A 16,423-nucleotide genomic window follows, 5' to 3' on the forward strand; every position below is an offset into this window, starting at 1 on the left:
ACCAACTATTTTCATTTGATGAAATGAGGTATAAGGCTGGGTTGGTTTCGAGTATTCAATCCTGAACCAAAAGCAGAGGATGGTTCTTTTCCACGTACATTTATATTCCCATGTACTCCTGTGGGGCGTCTGGAATGGCAAATATCCCACACTGAGGTAGCTGCGTCCCAATCACCTTAGGTGATATGCAAAATGGAGTGTGCAAAAATTTTGTTCCTTAATACACAATATTGGGCAGAATTTGGTAATAGGAAAATTTTCCATTTCAGGCTTTGTAATCATGTTTGTTACACACAAAGTCGTGTAACTATTTCATTTTGTGCTATGTTAAAATGCAAATGTGTTGATAATTTTTTTATACTGGAGTTTAGTAGCTGAAACTTTACATTGTTATTGTTACACAATTATTTGAATCAAAGCTGAACTGAGTAACTGCTAAGACCTACGTCTCATAACCTTAAAGAACACACTTCCCACACAAATATCATGTATAGCTTCTGATGAAATTAGCCCAAATTATTTTTGAGTGAACACTGGTAAATAAAGATCTTTCCACTCTTATATTTCCTTTAATTTCAAGGGCAGTTGAATGCAGCATTAATAATAAATAATAGTAAACATATTAATAGACACTAGATTTTTTTTTTTTCAAATGGACCTTTTAATTTTCATCTGAATTTACAGAGACAAAAGGAAAAAAAAATATGCTGGTTTAGCTTCCGGATAAGAAAAATGCGACTACCAGTGATTAGGTCATTTTATCTCTGCTTTAAAATAAGGAAAATCAAGTAAAGAGAGTGGCAGCAACAACTGGAACCATGTGCCTGTGCTCAAACACACTTTATTCATAGAACTTGAGGAGAGCACAGCACAGCTACAGAGCAATTATTGGGAGGAAAAAAAAAAAAAAAGAAAAAAATGCACAAGCCTTTCAGAACTGATGAATAATGATACTACCATGGAAATAAGATCTGTCATTGGAGTCAGAAACACTGAAGCTTAACAAGTGGGTTTTTTTAGAGGCTGAAATCTCACATTATAAATGTTACTTGCTATGGATGCTGGTTTTTACTTCTGATACTTCTTCCTTCTTGGCTACTGGGATATTTCTTCCTAAAAAAACCTCCACATTTTAAATCTGCTTCAATTCTGTTAATCCATAGCATGCTTTCTTTAAAATATGAACACTGGAAAGCTGTCTGACACTTCTGAAGAGGTATGGTGGGTGAGTGGATATATCTGTGTCCAAAGCAGCCTAACTCACACATATAATATATTACACTTTTTTAAATTCAGAAGCTTCCACCTACTCTCTATTTTTACCAGTCTGAATATTGCCAGAATAGCAGCTGCTGTCATTCTTCATCTTTATGATATATAAATTCAGCAGAAATGCTTTTCTGCACCCTTTTTAGACAGTGGGCCAAAGCACAGAGAAACCACTTGTTTCAAGAAAAGACTCTTACTTCACGTTGCCTAATCCAAACCAGCCAAAATTAGTGAGAAACTAGTAAACAGGCATGAACACGGTTAAGAGCTGAAGTTACAACCATAAACTATCTCCACTGTTACTTTAATTCTTATTAGACAAGCTAATACCTGGCTCTTCCTTCCATTTGTCCCTCAACACACATTTAGTTGCTTTTGATTTACTTTACTTCCCTACCTGGGAAGACTTACCTGCCAGAAGTAACACAAGAATATTGTATTGCATCATTTAATGCCACTCAGTGCTGGCATTCCATCAGCCAAGACAGCCTTCCACAAAAAGGCTAAATGGGTTTAGTTCCCATTTTAATGCAAGCTATTGAACTATTTCCTGCCACTACAGAGGTTCTGTTGGTTCTTCATAAAACTTTTTCTTATAGGAAAAAAAAAAGTCTAAAAGAAGCCTTGATGGCACCCAGGAAATACAGAAAGAACTTCTCGTTCTTAAGCATTCACATGTCAAAACCTTAAGAATTTTATTAATTAAAGGTTAAGGTACACTCTCAGAAAAAAGCTCTGCTTGGTTGGCCATCTATCATATTGTTAAACCAATAAATTACATGGATGAAATAATTTACCTTTTCACCTTCTTCACCCTTACTACCTGGAAAGCCTTGTTCACCCTGGAACAAAAAAGGATAAAATACAAATCTCAAACAAACATTGTTCAAGTAATGGTATTCTTTAAAATAATTTTAATGCATTGAACTTTTATTATAAGACAAAAATGAAATAATTTGGATGCTGTTTGTTTCTCATTCAAAAAGGTGTGAAATGTCTACAAAAAAATTATATGCCTTTCCATAGTTTTTTTCAGTTAATAGGAGTAATTTATTTTTCCATTCATCCTAAGGGATTTTCTCAGGTTTAAAAATTCTCAACTATTTATTGACTCTAGATCTGCTTATTAAAGTACTTCTATTCTTCCACAGAGTCAATTTTAATACACTTATTCCTATTAATACCTTCATTTTAATTTTTTAATATGACTACTCAACTGTGAAGGTCTTCAACCCAGATCAATTGGAAAAATACAGAGATACAATTTATGAAAAGAAAACTAATTTATTTCATTTTGAAAACCATATCCAATTACCCAACTATTAAAAACAAACCAAAACAAAGAAAGAGAAAACACAGAAGGGGTGACTTTTAAACTATTAACTCAAGCTCAGATTATTTCAGCAGATTGAATTCTTTGTTTGATGGTATTTCAATAAAAAGACCTATTATAATGCTCTTTCAACCTCTAACTTCCTAACTTTTAGCTCAGAAAAGGATCATAGTGTACAATCTTACTATGTTAACATCTTCATCAAATGCAATCAGCAGGCTGTCTATATTATACAAAAATAACACCTGCTCTAGGCTTTTATTAATGTGTACTTGCATGTTTTGTGAGACATACAGAAGACAGATGGGCAAAAGTATATACAGACAGCACAAAAATTACCTAATTAAAAAATGCAAACTTATCCTTTCTCAAATCATAGAGCTGGAGATGGTTTGCATGTCTTTTCCAGTCTCCAGAATTAAGTCTCATGGCCTTGAACAACACACATGTTTTTTTACACATCTGTAGAAGAAAAGAGTGGAAAATATCCAAAGGAAAGCTTATGGTGTTTTTTAAAATTCCTTAAAAAAATTAGACAGAGCAATGTCTAAACATTCTTTCACCCTTCAGAGAGTGTAATTTCCTTAAATAGAAGTCTAAGGTTTAAGTGAGGTTAACTAGAACAGCTGGCTATAGCTTGCAAAAATTCTAGCAGTGTTTTGTAAAATCTTTCAAGTAATGTATCGTGTACTGATCACGTACAACACATCTGGGAATTAAATACAAAGCTTTGGAGGTGTGCAGAAATATAAATTATCAAATAATTCTGGACTTTTCATCACTTTCTACAGTGTCTGCCTTTTGCTTTTTTCTTTTGGTGGGGGTGGCTTATACAATCAACAGCTCAATTTTAGAAGCAAGCCCAAGACCAAGCATACAAAACGATTTCTAGTGAAATAAACTTCCACATGTCCTCACATGTGGAATGAAAGCTTAATTCCTGAAATAATTTACAAATGAGTACGATTTCTGTTCAGTTCATCTGGTTTCTTTTTTTTGTGAAAATTCATGTCACATATTCCTTTGAAGCCCCTTCCAGCCTGGGTTCTTCTATGATTCCCATTCTTCCCCAACTGCTGGACACACAACACAGCTAACACTTACTCTAAAAAATTCATGGAAGTGTTTTCTTCATTTAGCTTTTCCATTTGTGTTTTTTACTCAATCCCAAATTAATTATATGAAAATTATTCTGAGATAGAGTCAACATCTCTCTAATTTTAGCTTGTATTCATTTCCTCTCATCTTTTTATTGGACACATCTGATAGAAGTCTGACTCTGGCTTTTCCACACCCACTCAGTATTTACAAACAGCAATGAGTCTGCACGCCACCCACCACCCCCCACTTTCCAAATCATCTCACCCTAAGGCTGAACAAGCCCAGCTCCTTCAGCCTCCCCTCTTACATCATGGGCTTCAAGCCCTGGCCAGCTTGGTGGGTCTCTGCTGGACTCAACCCAAGGAGCTGCTCTTTATCCTCTCCAGGGAGCTCCAGAGTGGATGCAGAACTCCAGATGTGGTCTCACAAGCACTCACCAATCACTCCTCCTGGTCTGCTGGACATGCACCTGCTAAGGCAGCTTTGGCCTTATTCAAACAAAGGGCATCCAACAGAACTCCCAACTCCCTTTCTGTAGAGCTGCTTTATAGAAATCTGGCACCTGTCCTGTGCTGTGGCATGAGGGTATTCCTTCTCAGAGGCAGGCACTCATGTTTGTCTTTACTTAAATTTAAGAATTCTGTGACAGCTCATCTCTCCAGAATGTCGAAAATATTGTTCCTGCCCTACCTTCCAGTGCACTGACTGCTTCCCTGCATTTGATAACATCCATGAACTTGATGAGAAACCCATCTTCCATGTTATTAATAAGGATATTAAATAATATCCAGTATTGCCTCATGGGGTGTGACACTTGTTATTAGGTAGCAGTCAGACTGCACAGCAGCATTCCACCTTTGACCTCAATCTTCCACCCACTCTGCTGTTCATTTATCCAGTCAGAACCTCACAGATTCTAGTGTAATTATATGTCTGAAGACTATGCCAAAAGCCTGGTTGAAATCAAGGTATACAACATCCACTGCTCTCCCCTAATCCACACTGACAGTCATTTTATCAAGTAGGCAATCAGGCTGGTTAGTGTGATTTTTCCTTGGTAAATCCACACTGGCTGTTCACAGTGACCTTCTAGTCCTTCCTATGTTCAGACATGCATTCCAGAATTTGCTATATAATTTTTCCAGGGACAGAGGTGGGGGTGACTGGCCTGCAGTTCAATGGATCCTTCTTGAAGATGGACATGATGTTTGCTTGTTTCCAGTCATCAGTGACCTTCCCTAGTAATCATAATTTTTTGCTAATGGCAGAGGGCAACCCTGCAGTGACATCAGCCAGCTGTCCCAGCACCCCTGGTTGCAAAAAATTTGGTGTCTTGCAAGCAGCCAAGTAGCTTAAGTGATCCTTAACACTCTCTTTTGCTTTGGTGGTCAGTGGTTCATCATCACACTCTCTGCTAACATGCTTAAGTAAACTGGCAGGCCTGAGGGCAAAACTAATTAGGGAAAAAAAAAGGAGGTGAAAAAAAATTTGGGTACTCTCAGCCTTTTCCAAATCTCCCACCCCAATAAGTAGCAGGTCAACTTTTGAAGTTTGCTTCAGCTTTGCTTTTGCTATGGATGAACTTAACAGAAGCCCTTCATGTTGCCCTTAAAACTCTCTTATTAGTTTCAATTCCACATGAGTTTCTGGTTTCCTAACTATCACCACATGCTCTGGCAGTGTTTCTATGTTCCAACTGCGTAGCTCATCTGTGCTTCCACTGTTTACTTTCTTTTCTGTCTGAGGTCAGTTAGAAGCATCTTCTTCATCCATGCTGGTCTTCAGCCATACTATACTCCCTGCATAACAACATGAAGTGTTCTTGGGGTTTTAGGAAGCTGTCCTTGAAGATTAACCAGCTGAGCCTCTCAGATTTGCAGGACAATTTCAATCATTCCTTGGCTTCCTCTTTGCCACACTCAAAAAAATATTCTCCTTGAAACTCTCCTCAGATGTCTTGTTTTCTAGGCCCCTGAACATAAATTAATTCCCTACTAGGCCCTCTCTGGATTCTCCACATCTCTTGTGGAAGTGAGGGTGGAGGACTCCCCCAAACATGACCCAGCATACCAGGTGTAGCACCACCAAGCCACTGGTAACTTACTTCAAAGAATTCAAACACTACAGAAATAGAAAAGTGAAATTTAAAAACTAGCACATGTATGGCTGGCTTAAATTTTCCTTTGTGTGGCAAAATTCTCATATTAAGTTAGGCAAAACATTTGACAAAAGTTTTTCATGGACAAACACTGATTGCTTGTCCTGATACTCACTACAGGATTGCTTATCTGATTTTCAGTGTTTTAAATAAGCCTGTAGTACAAGTCACTGAGATCCTGGCTTTGAATATAGAAATTGACAGACTGGTAATCTTGTTGCTGAACAAAATGCTGGCTACCTCATCTGCAGAAAATAAGTTCCTTCCTTCCCCTTGTGCTATATTACAGGAAGTGTCTGCCCTAAAGATACACAAATTGCATCAAGGTCATGTTGCAGAACATTTTCTTGAAATTTTAATAACAACAAAATAATGGGGAATTTTTTGTGTGGTCTCTTAATTTGTTGAAGTAGCAGAACTATTTCCCCTACAATTTTCTAAAAGGAATTAGCTGGACAGACATTAAGATTTAATTCCAAATATTTGCCATTAAAAACATCTGCAATCAACAAAAGATCTGATCATGTAAAGAGGCAATTTTAACAAGTATTACCAGCAAGGTCTATAATAAATATGTCTCCTTTTGCAAGTTCTGGCCTTCCTACAATATTCCACTTCCAGGAAGGAGCGAAAGATTAAAACGGAAGAATGGAAAAAATGCTGCTCCTCATCACATTTTGCTGAGATCTCAAGATTCTCAAATTTCCAATTTTTGGATCTGTAATCCTGTATTTGAAAAGACCCATACAGTTTGAAGACTTAGGTAATTAATCTGGTTTTAATGCAAAATAATACTTCTGGGCAGGTTTGTACCCCAGCACCATGTCCTTTCTCTTTTGAAAGAGAAGCCAGTAGTAAAGTTCCTCTGTCACATTATATAACTCAGAAACTGGATATGTAATTCAAGTACCGTTTATGTAGATACTGGACAGCTGGCAAAAAGGATGCTGACACTGTAAATGGTTAGAATGAAACTTTTGTTTGTTTGTTTGGGTATTTGTTTGGCTTCTCTTCTGCCTTGGAGCCAGTGAGACCGGGTTTGCCAGGAGCACCTACTAAGCCAGTTTCCCCCCTGAAACAAATTGTACACAGCCATCATTTTATAGACCTAACTCATGACTGAGCTAAATTAAGAGAAAAAGTCATGTAGACCTATACAGGTCTATAATGGCTTCTCATTCCTTTTCTATGGAATAGCTGAATTCATTTCTAGGGTTATTTATGTCTTTTATCTTGTATTTGATTAATAGACTTTTTACTTTCAAAATAATAGGCCATTAAAAATTACAGATTATCCAATTCTGCAGCAGATATAGCCATAGGTTGCTTCAGACAACTGGACAAAACCAAAATTTAGAGAATTTTGATCACATGAAAAGTTTTCTCAAGATTTATTTCAGGCCTTATTCTGAAGACAGTCTAAAATAGTCTTGCATATTACCCAAGTACCTAAAACTGTGATAAGTGTACCACAGCTTCCACTGTCTCCCCAGTAGCTACCAGGCACCCGAGCACACAGGGATCCATCAGGTCCTACAGGGAGTTGTATGCACAGAGCTGACTGTTGGTTTCTAGGCTCTGCTCAAAGGGCTGATTCAGATTTTTTCCTCATCTCCAAGGGCCCAACATACTCAGCAGGAAGAAATGCAAATCTTGATCCTCTGCAACCAGTCAGGCTTGCCCTACTTCCCAAGTGAATGTTCTGTAAATGCTGTTAATTTGCTGTGTCCTGTAACCCATGTTTAAAAAAAGAGCCAAGTAAGTTGTCTGTACAGTTGACTGTCACCCCTGGCTCCCAAATTATTTTCCCCTTACACTGCTTTTGGGGGTTAGGCCATGAAAATTAAGGATCAGATCTGAGTTTTCAAATTCCATTCAGCTAACCAGATGCTCAAAAGTTACATTCTGAAACAGAGAATAAGTAAAATCTAATACCTTGTTAATAAAAAGTGTTTTTAAAAGGTAACTACGAGTAACACAGTAAACTTCCTCTTCAATATCTGCATAAGGAGTATTTGAACACAAGAAAAAAATAAATCAAGAATTTTGAGAGCTACAGACAATTAAATTCTGCATTTAGTATATAGATTTACAAGGAAAAGGTATAGTTAAAATCTTAGTAATGTCTCATTTAGAATTAAAATGTAAAATATTGCAGTGATTTCCTTTCCCACTCCTTCTTAGCAAAGTGTATTAAATAATTACAGACCTAGTGGGAACCTAGATCTGCCACTCAAAGCTAAGAACCACCCTCCATTTACAGATTCATGAAATATGCCACCATGAATACCTTAATTTTTGTCATAATTAAACTGCAGTTACTGAGCTAAATTCTGGTAGAATTCATCTGTGCTCACATGGCTTCAAATAGGAGCTTAGAAGACTTGTTAAAAGAATCTAAAATGAAACAATTTCTCCATTCCATTCATGGATCTGATGTCCTTGACAGAAGCTGGCTCTAGTAACTTGCACACCACCCAACTGAGTTTTCTGACCACACCAAGATTCAGCAACAAAAGAAAGTTTTCAAAGTTCACTTGTTTGATTCCAAGCTATGCAGGAGACAAATGTCTCACAGACACAAAAGGAACAGAGACAAAGAAAAAAGTGCAGTCCCTCTTAAAAACAGAAAGAGAGAATAAAAGAACAGTTATTCAACAGAATGATACAAATAATTAAGCAAACAAATACAAAGTCCTCATGACATAATACAATTACAAATACATCTGAAAATAGCTTGCTAAAATGGCATTTCTGTAACTCCACACGTGGCACAGATTCCAACATCATCTTTCCAGCTCCTGTCTTTAACAATACATGGTAGCGTACTGGGGAAAAATTCTAATTAATCATTAAAATTAATCCCTAGCCCTTCATTTTCTCTAGATTTACAGGATGGATGGTGAAAAATTCTTCATAGTCTGCTACCAGATAATAACATTCCATCTTCCCTGCTATACTGGATCACTGTGAACTAGAAAAACACCCCCAAAATACAATCACAGGTTTTTTTATGAAGACAATCCATAGATCTTCTGTCTTGCATTGTTTAATCAGTGCTCTGCAAATTATTTCTTCAACACAACAATGCAAAAATACAGTTTTACATCAATATCATCAGTATTGATTCTTATGAAATCTAAAATGATTGATGTTGCGATTGATCTAATTGTTTTGGAAATGCACGAAGTATTTATAGATATGGTCCTTAATAGATTTTTAATTTATTGATTTTGCAGGTTATAATTGCACTGCAACACCTTATAAAAAATAGACGTTTGGTTTATACTTAAGAATTTTGAAAGTAGAATGAGATGCTTTGTATGCGTGTATTTAACAACCTTCTCAGAATGCATTTACACCAGTTTTTATACCTTGCTTTCCACATTTAGCTATTTCCTGTCCCCAAATAAAGGACTTTTACACTAAAAAAAATTAAAAAGAATAAAAGGAGAGTATCTTAACATACAAGTATATGAACTTTATCAGAAGCATTGTTACCTGTATTGTCAAACGCTATGTTAGCAAAAAATTAATTAGGAATCACATTATCTGAACACACACATACAAAAAAAAAAAAAAAAAAAAAAAGTAAAGGAGCCAAAAAAAACAAGTGTTGAAAGAAACTTTTATCAATCACTTGGAATACATTTTGCTATCTGGACTATTTTAGGCACTAACAAGATTTACAATTGCAAACATGCTGGAACTTCATGAGATTTTCTTCAAGGCTGGGAAAGAGAAACAATTACTGTAAAATGCTTTAAGCATTTTTCAGACATGATTCTGCAAAGCAGTCAGATTCTTCTCCATTCTCAATATGAAAACCAAATATTTTTATTTTTAAATTTATTAGGGCAGTGCCAGTAGCTTGATTTACAAAATAGGCTTGATACTCCAGGGTTACTAGCAAGGAAATTCATCTTAATAGATGCAAAATCAGCACAGTCAAACACTACTTAGTGTTTTGATAATTTATGGATATGTGCCTTCCATTAGTCTAAGTATGCCAGACCCTTGGAATAATCTAATAGCCTGGTGTTTTAAAATGAGGACAACTATTTTTAGCATTGCAGAAATGGAGCGGAATGTTCAACAACATAGTGTCAGTGGGCTTGAGAAGCATCCTCCCCCGTGGAGCACGTACCCAGATAGTGCAGAGCCACCAGCAGGGGCAGAGCTTTGCCTTGAACAGATAAAAATCCCACACCAATTACAGACCATTATATGACACCTTTCTTAGCCTACTAGAATATTTGCTTGTTTCTTTAAACAGGCTCATGTTAATGGTTACAATCACCTGATAGAATATTAGTGACATAAAAATATATTCAAAACATATTTATTAAAACTTGCCCCATGAATTTCCTGGATTACTCGTGTCAAGAAGTTTCTGCTGAACATTATGACATTTTGGCTTCACTGCATCTACCAAGCCTTTCATTCCCTCTTGGTTACTGCTGAGCTACCAGCACTTCCTGAGTACTTGCTCAGTGCTATCCTTGATGCAAACTTGATCCATGTGAGCAAGAATAAGATCCTTCCTTAAAATAACCTGATGAAGAAGGGCTTGTGACAGGTAAGTAATTCATTTCCTCTGCTCTGTCCCGCTTCCACAGCAGCCCCAGCGGAACAAACACACCATGGTTTGTCCAAGGGGGTCAGGGCAAGCTAGAGGGCTCATGTTAAGTAACTGCTCAAAAGAAGAGCACATGGCAATTAACCCTACTGATCTTATTTGCATATTATAATACAGACTGAGTTCAGAAGGCACCAATTTTTCCTCATTCTCATCACTTCCCATTACCCATCTTTGGGACAAGACCAACTTGCCTATTCATTCAGGCAACTGGATATTAATATACTCCAAATTAAATGACACTTGAAAATCTAGGTTTTGGTGCTTTGTATTCAGACTAAAGAATCAGCAGTTGTGGGCATCTCAGAGCATCAGAGAACATGGCCACAGGGCTCCTTACTCCAGACTGTACTCTCTTTAGGTGGCATTTTTTCCTTTTTTTCCTTTTTTTACTATGTTTTTTTTTGCATGTCTCAAAAAGCATGCAACTCACACAATATCTGTATTCGAATACATAAAGGATATCTATATTCAAATACATAAAACATATTTTCATACATAAAATACATAAGTCAAAAGTTTGTTCCTATATTTTCCTCCCACAAAATATTTCTACTCAATGGATGAAGTCAGACAAGTTGTTTTTAAAACCAAAGATGAAATGATGACTCCATTTATTGTTGTGCACAGCTACAACCAGGTATACTGGGTTTTTTTCCCACTTTTTTTCTTCGGTAATAAACTGACTGAAGTCTTTGGGATATATGTCAAGGACTGGTTTCTGTGCCATCAAAAAAGTGTTAGCAGAAGCAGAGCCTTTGCTATCAGGTCTTCTTTCTGCCTTTGGCAATTACAAGTGCTGCTGACTGTTACTGCATGTCCTTGAAGAGGCGAAAACTTAAAAATGCAGTGCAGACACAGATTAAACATGGCTAGATAACAATCCAGTTCATTTGACCTACAACATCATACACAGAACATAAAAAAATGCAAACAAAATTCAAAAACATTTCCCATAGAGTAGTGAGAATATGCAAATAGGCTTCTGGCTGAAAAAAGTTCTCAAAAATTTATCAGGTCTTATAGGTGAACAGTTTAAAAAATTAAGTCTAGCACACTGGATATTTCCATTATCTGAAGTTTAAAGAAGTTTGAAGCAATCTTACACTCATGGACGACTGATAGTTTATTGCAATTATGTTTTTCCCTTACTGCAGGTCTGTCAAAAGGAAAATTGCCTGACCTACACACCATCTATTAATTTATTGCTAACCCAACCATAACATAGTGTTAAAGTAAATCCAAATCCTATTAAAGTTTCAACAAAACTGGAAAGTAATCTAATTGGCCCTGCTCAAATAATATTCGAAATGCAATAATGCCAAATGAATGTTAAAAAGCATTATTCAATATGAACATATTGCTGAGGTTTTTCAAAAATAATATATTATGACTATTACACTCAACACAATAATTGGACCTTCAGGTTTATATTAGGAATGTAAACAGCACTGGTCAACCTCTTACATCTCAGATGTTATTCTTTATAAGAGGACTATTATTGTCATCATCACTATCCTGTTCCATAATCTGAAGATTCAGAAGGCAGATTCTCGGCTGGTACAAATGTAAATTTTCACCAAAAAAAAAAAAAAAAAAAAAATCAATCCCAAGTCTAACTTCGATGTCTAACCACACAGATATGAAATGCAAAAAAGCAGTAGAAAAAGTAAACATTTAGGGTGAATCAGAAATAAACAGAACTGCATATAGACCAAAATTTCTAATCTAAGAACTAAGTCGTATCAGTACTTAAAATTCCATATTGTTGGTGTGCTTGTAGCTGCAAACCTCTTTACAATCACAGATAAATAAATCAGTTCAAGGTACAGTTTCCAGGTTTCCACTTACACATAGATTTTTAAGGTTTTTCCAAGATATGTCTCTCCTCACTTCCAAAACAGTGCTTTTTGATATCTGTTGTGTTTTGGAGACAGATTAAGAGGATATACCAACCACATATCTAGTACTCCAACTCACCTAGCCTAACCTGAGAATCTGGGATTAGATTCAGTAGCAGATCTACTGTCAGCACAGGAGCCCTGGAGCTGCTCCCTAAAGGTAAGTCCCATGAATTCTGAGTACCTCTGGGGATAATGATGACATCTCAGCCTAGTAGGGTTGTAATTTTCCCTTTCAGGCCTTTTCTTAACCTCTTTGAAGTTTATTAGCCTACTCTGCTTACTACATCTTGGATGCCTGACAGAAAGCAATGTGTCCACCATCTGAGGGACACAAGACTTTTGTGTGAGTTTTTAACCATCCTCTCATCAAAGCCTAATGTTTATTTAGAGAATCAACAATACTCTGACACCCATTTCTCCAGATGCATTCCTTTCTCATTCTTCTGTGGTTCAGCAGAAGTTCTGCCAGTACAGTGTATTCTAGAGGGTGGTATTTCTTCTGGCTTTTTGACAACATTGGCAGTATAACCCTGTCACTGCAGAGACTCACATTTCTTGTAATAGATTCTGAAATCTTACTTTTTTCCAACTCATGATACCAGAAGACAAAAATGTTCAGACCAAAGTATGGAGAAATGGGGTGGGGAAGACAAACTGGCCACAGCCAGCTTAGGTTCCCATTAATCAAAGATGACTGGCAAAATCATCCTGCTACTCTTCTTTATTCATTGCTGTCTTTACTAGCAGAGTTCCTATCATGGTACTGACTAACGAATGTTGTTTTCTCATTAAAACAAAACCCATCTCTTCCTACCACCCAGATTGCTACTGAGACAATCTCTCCAATTATGCAGTGTGCTTTAATGCAGCTTACAACAAAGCTTCAAAAATTCATTAAGGAATAGAGCTTTTGTACACAATTCCCATCTGTTAAATAGCTTCCTACCTTTGCTCTTCCCTAGAGAGGGCGCACCTCTATCAATAGTGTATCTCCACAGGACAGGGAATTTCTTTTACTCCACCTTTGTGCTACTCTGTCTGATAAAGTCCCAAAACCTTGTCGTGTTATGGGAAGACACACTAACACAGAGCATAATGGCCACAGGCCAGATGTCTGGCACTCTCCTTCCATTCATACTTTTAAAGAGAATTTTCATTCTGTGAGGTGGACAGCTAAATAATTATTTCTTGTGATATTATAGTCAATAGCTACAAATAATATGCTGTGTATCTGCCATGTGTAAAGGTAACAGGTTACGACTGTCAAACAAAGTTAATTATGAATTAATTTATCCTGTTTAGAGCCTTATTTCAAAGTAACATCATGTTATTTTCATGTGTGTGGGACAATCAGAAGAACTGTTATTCACAATAGAAAGGGAGCATAGGGAAAGGGGTGTTAACTCTGAAGAAAAAGCATTAGCTGACTAGTTTCTCCGTATCTGTAAAAAAAAAAAAAAAAAGTCTGTCTTGTGTGAGGTACTTGTTAAATGCAAATCAAACACCTGTCACCCAGCTGGGCCACGTGTGTCACTGCTGAGCCATCTGCAGGAGCACAGACCGTGCCAGTTGCTTTACTTAGCGTGGCCTGGGAACAAGAATCCATTAGACAAAAAGTCAACAGTGGAATTAGCAGCACTTTTTCTTTTAGTGCCCTTCCACTTACTTGTTTGACTTCTTGTGTTTCTATTTTTGGGAGCCTCATGCCAGAGCAACAGTGCTGACTGCTGATTAGACAAGACTTGGCCCGGCCTCAGCGTGTCACATTGATTTAATCGGTTCAGACTTGAGACATGCAGTATGGATCTTAGGTGTTTATAAATACAGGCCAGCAGTGAGAACTAAAATAATAAGAATACATTCTGGTTTGCAATACATGTGAATGATTTTACTCTACCAATAAAACGAAGTTTTTATTTCCAACAATTTGGTATCTGTGAATTTTAAAAAACAATTTACACTGATTTTGGAATATAAAACCTATGCTACAATTTTAGTGGGTTTGGGGGCAAAAAATATGTTCATTGCCATTAAAAATGCACATATAAGCTCCACTTATTTAAATTTTAGTAATATAACTCACCCCTGAAAAAAGGGCAAAGGAGATTTAACAAGCCACAAGCCACAGCAGCCAGCAATATTATCTACAACCTCTGTATAATTTGTACTATGTATAAATTTTCTACCCTATGAAACTAAGATTTTTTTTAAAAAATCTAATGTGCTACTCATAATAGGAGTTATTATCCAGGCAGAAAATACTTATGTATATAATTTAAATGAAGCACAATAACAATATCCGTAGTTATCCTAATATAGATCAATGATTCATCAGATCAAAAAATATAGTATTCTATGAGGTTCAATACCTAGTGCCTTAATGGAAGACAAACAAAGCTAGGCAAAATGTGTCAGACAAGACGTACAATGTGGCAGTACAGTGAGAAAGTTCCTTCCTCCCCAGTTAGTCCATTTCCTGCAACACACCGCTGCCAACTTTCACAGTGCAATAATGGGTACTTTTCTTAGAGCTCTGCATTCTGATGAGATGTGGAAACTTCAGAATATCAGTTTCAAAACCTACAGTCTCTACCCCTCAAAAATTAAGGGAAGAAAGACAAGACTAAAATCTATGTGCCACAGAAACCTTCCAGAAATATCCAATGAATACAATTTATGAACAATTGAAGAAGGATCCTCAATCCTCCCCCTGCCATTTCAGGCTCTATAAGGTCCTGACTGAGGCTTTTCAAACACAGTTAAGAATCCCAGAGCCAGGCAGACTCACAGCTAGAGTATTCATGACTCTCTGATTAAGGAACAAAGGGCTGTATTTAATGGTTGCATTATTTAACAACCGCATTATGTTTTACTTCCACGTTACATAACAGGCTAACAAAGGCCTGCCCTGCACAACACTATGCCACGCTCTGCTTTGCTCCCAGCATCCCAGAACCCTCAGAAATGAATGGTGACCTTTGGTTGCTTTGGCCACACCTCACGTCACATCCCAAAGGCGGCTGCGGCACTCCAGGCCCCATGACCAGCCACCTTCTGCTGATTAATGCAGTTCCAATGCAAATAGCAGAGGGTATATACACCTCCCACTCTTATCTCACCAGTGTCGCTTGCCTGCAAGGGACCATGGCTTTGATGCCAAGCAATACAAGTAATGTCTGGCTCCAAAATCACATTTTTAATTTTGTTCTACTGAGACATACTAATCTGATTTTGAGGGAACCCATGAGAGCACAGAAGACAATGCTGTAACTTTCCTCAAAGGGGACTGAAGCATATTTCCTTTCCCTCAAAAAGCAATGGTTCTTTAATTAAAATATGAAGTCTTTGCTCACCAACACCTACAGCAGTCACCAGCACCATTCCCTCCAGAACAGAAATAACACCCAAGCAATGTCAGTGCATGCCAGGTAATTTGATTCCACAGAACTTTCTCTCAAGAACTGAACTGAACTGCTGTCGTTTTGCTTTAGGAATTGAAAAACCAGGGAGCTCAACAGTTCCTGGAGTTGTGAACTGCAAAAATCACCTAATAAGGCAAAAATAAGTCAGCACAGCAGACAGCTCTCTGGAATCAAATTTATGATCAAAGGCTATTCAAAACACTTTCTTGTAATGCTAAGAAGAGAGCAAGAAAGTGCAGGCAAGAACCATACATGCTGAAACAATGAAACAAGTTTTGGAAAACATAATGATCTAAAGTGTATTTTCCAAGTAAGAAAATTTATTTTATTTTTAAGCATATCTACGTATCACAAATCTATTGAGACCTACTATTTTCATATGTGTCTGTCTCTTAAAATCAGACGTATATTAATTTTATGCTATGATATCACTGTAAACACAAAAATAATTTAAAATTGTAGAAAATTTGTTGCTGCAACAGATGGCATCCAACTTCCTGATTTACCATCACCAGTAATTCTCAAGCTTTAAACTTAGTGGTAATAACATTTCCAATTGGACCACATTCTTACAGCTCACAACTCTCTTACTTCGAA

General features: G+C 36.9%; 1 protein-coding gene across 1 annotated transcript in view; it reads right to left on the reverse strand.

Annotated features, from left to right (window-relative positions):
* COL19A1 (collagen type XIX alpha 1 chain) overlaps window positions 1-16,423 on the reverse strand; it is a 184,603-nt gene that overhangs the window by 116,539 nt on the left and 51,641 nt on the right. The window contains exon 11 of the mRNA XM_005518585.3: window positions 2,067-2,111. Coding sequence (XP_005518642.1) covers window positions 2,067-2,111 — 45 coding nt within the window. The remainder of the gene's footprint in view (window positions 1-2,066; window positions 2,112-16,423) is intronic.

The sequence above is a fragment of the Pseudopodoces humilis genome, chromosome 3 (genome assembly GCF_049639895.1).
Source record: "Pseudopodoces humilis isolate 2021_Gansu_Grassland_sample_001 chromosome 3, ASM4963989v1, whole genome shotgun sequence".
In the NCBI taxonomy this organism is placed as follows: Eukaryota; Metazoa; Chordata; class Aves; order Passeriformes; family Paridae; genus Pseudopodoces; species Pseudopodoces humilis.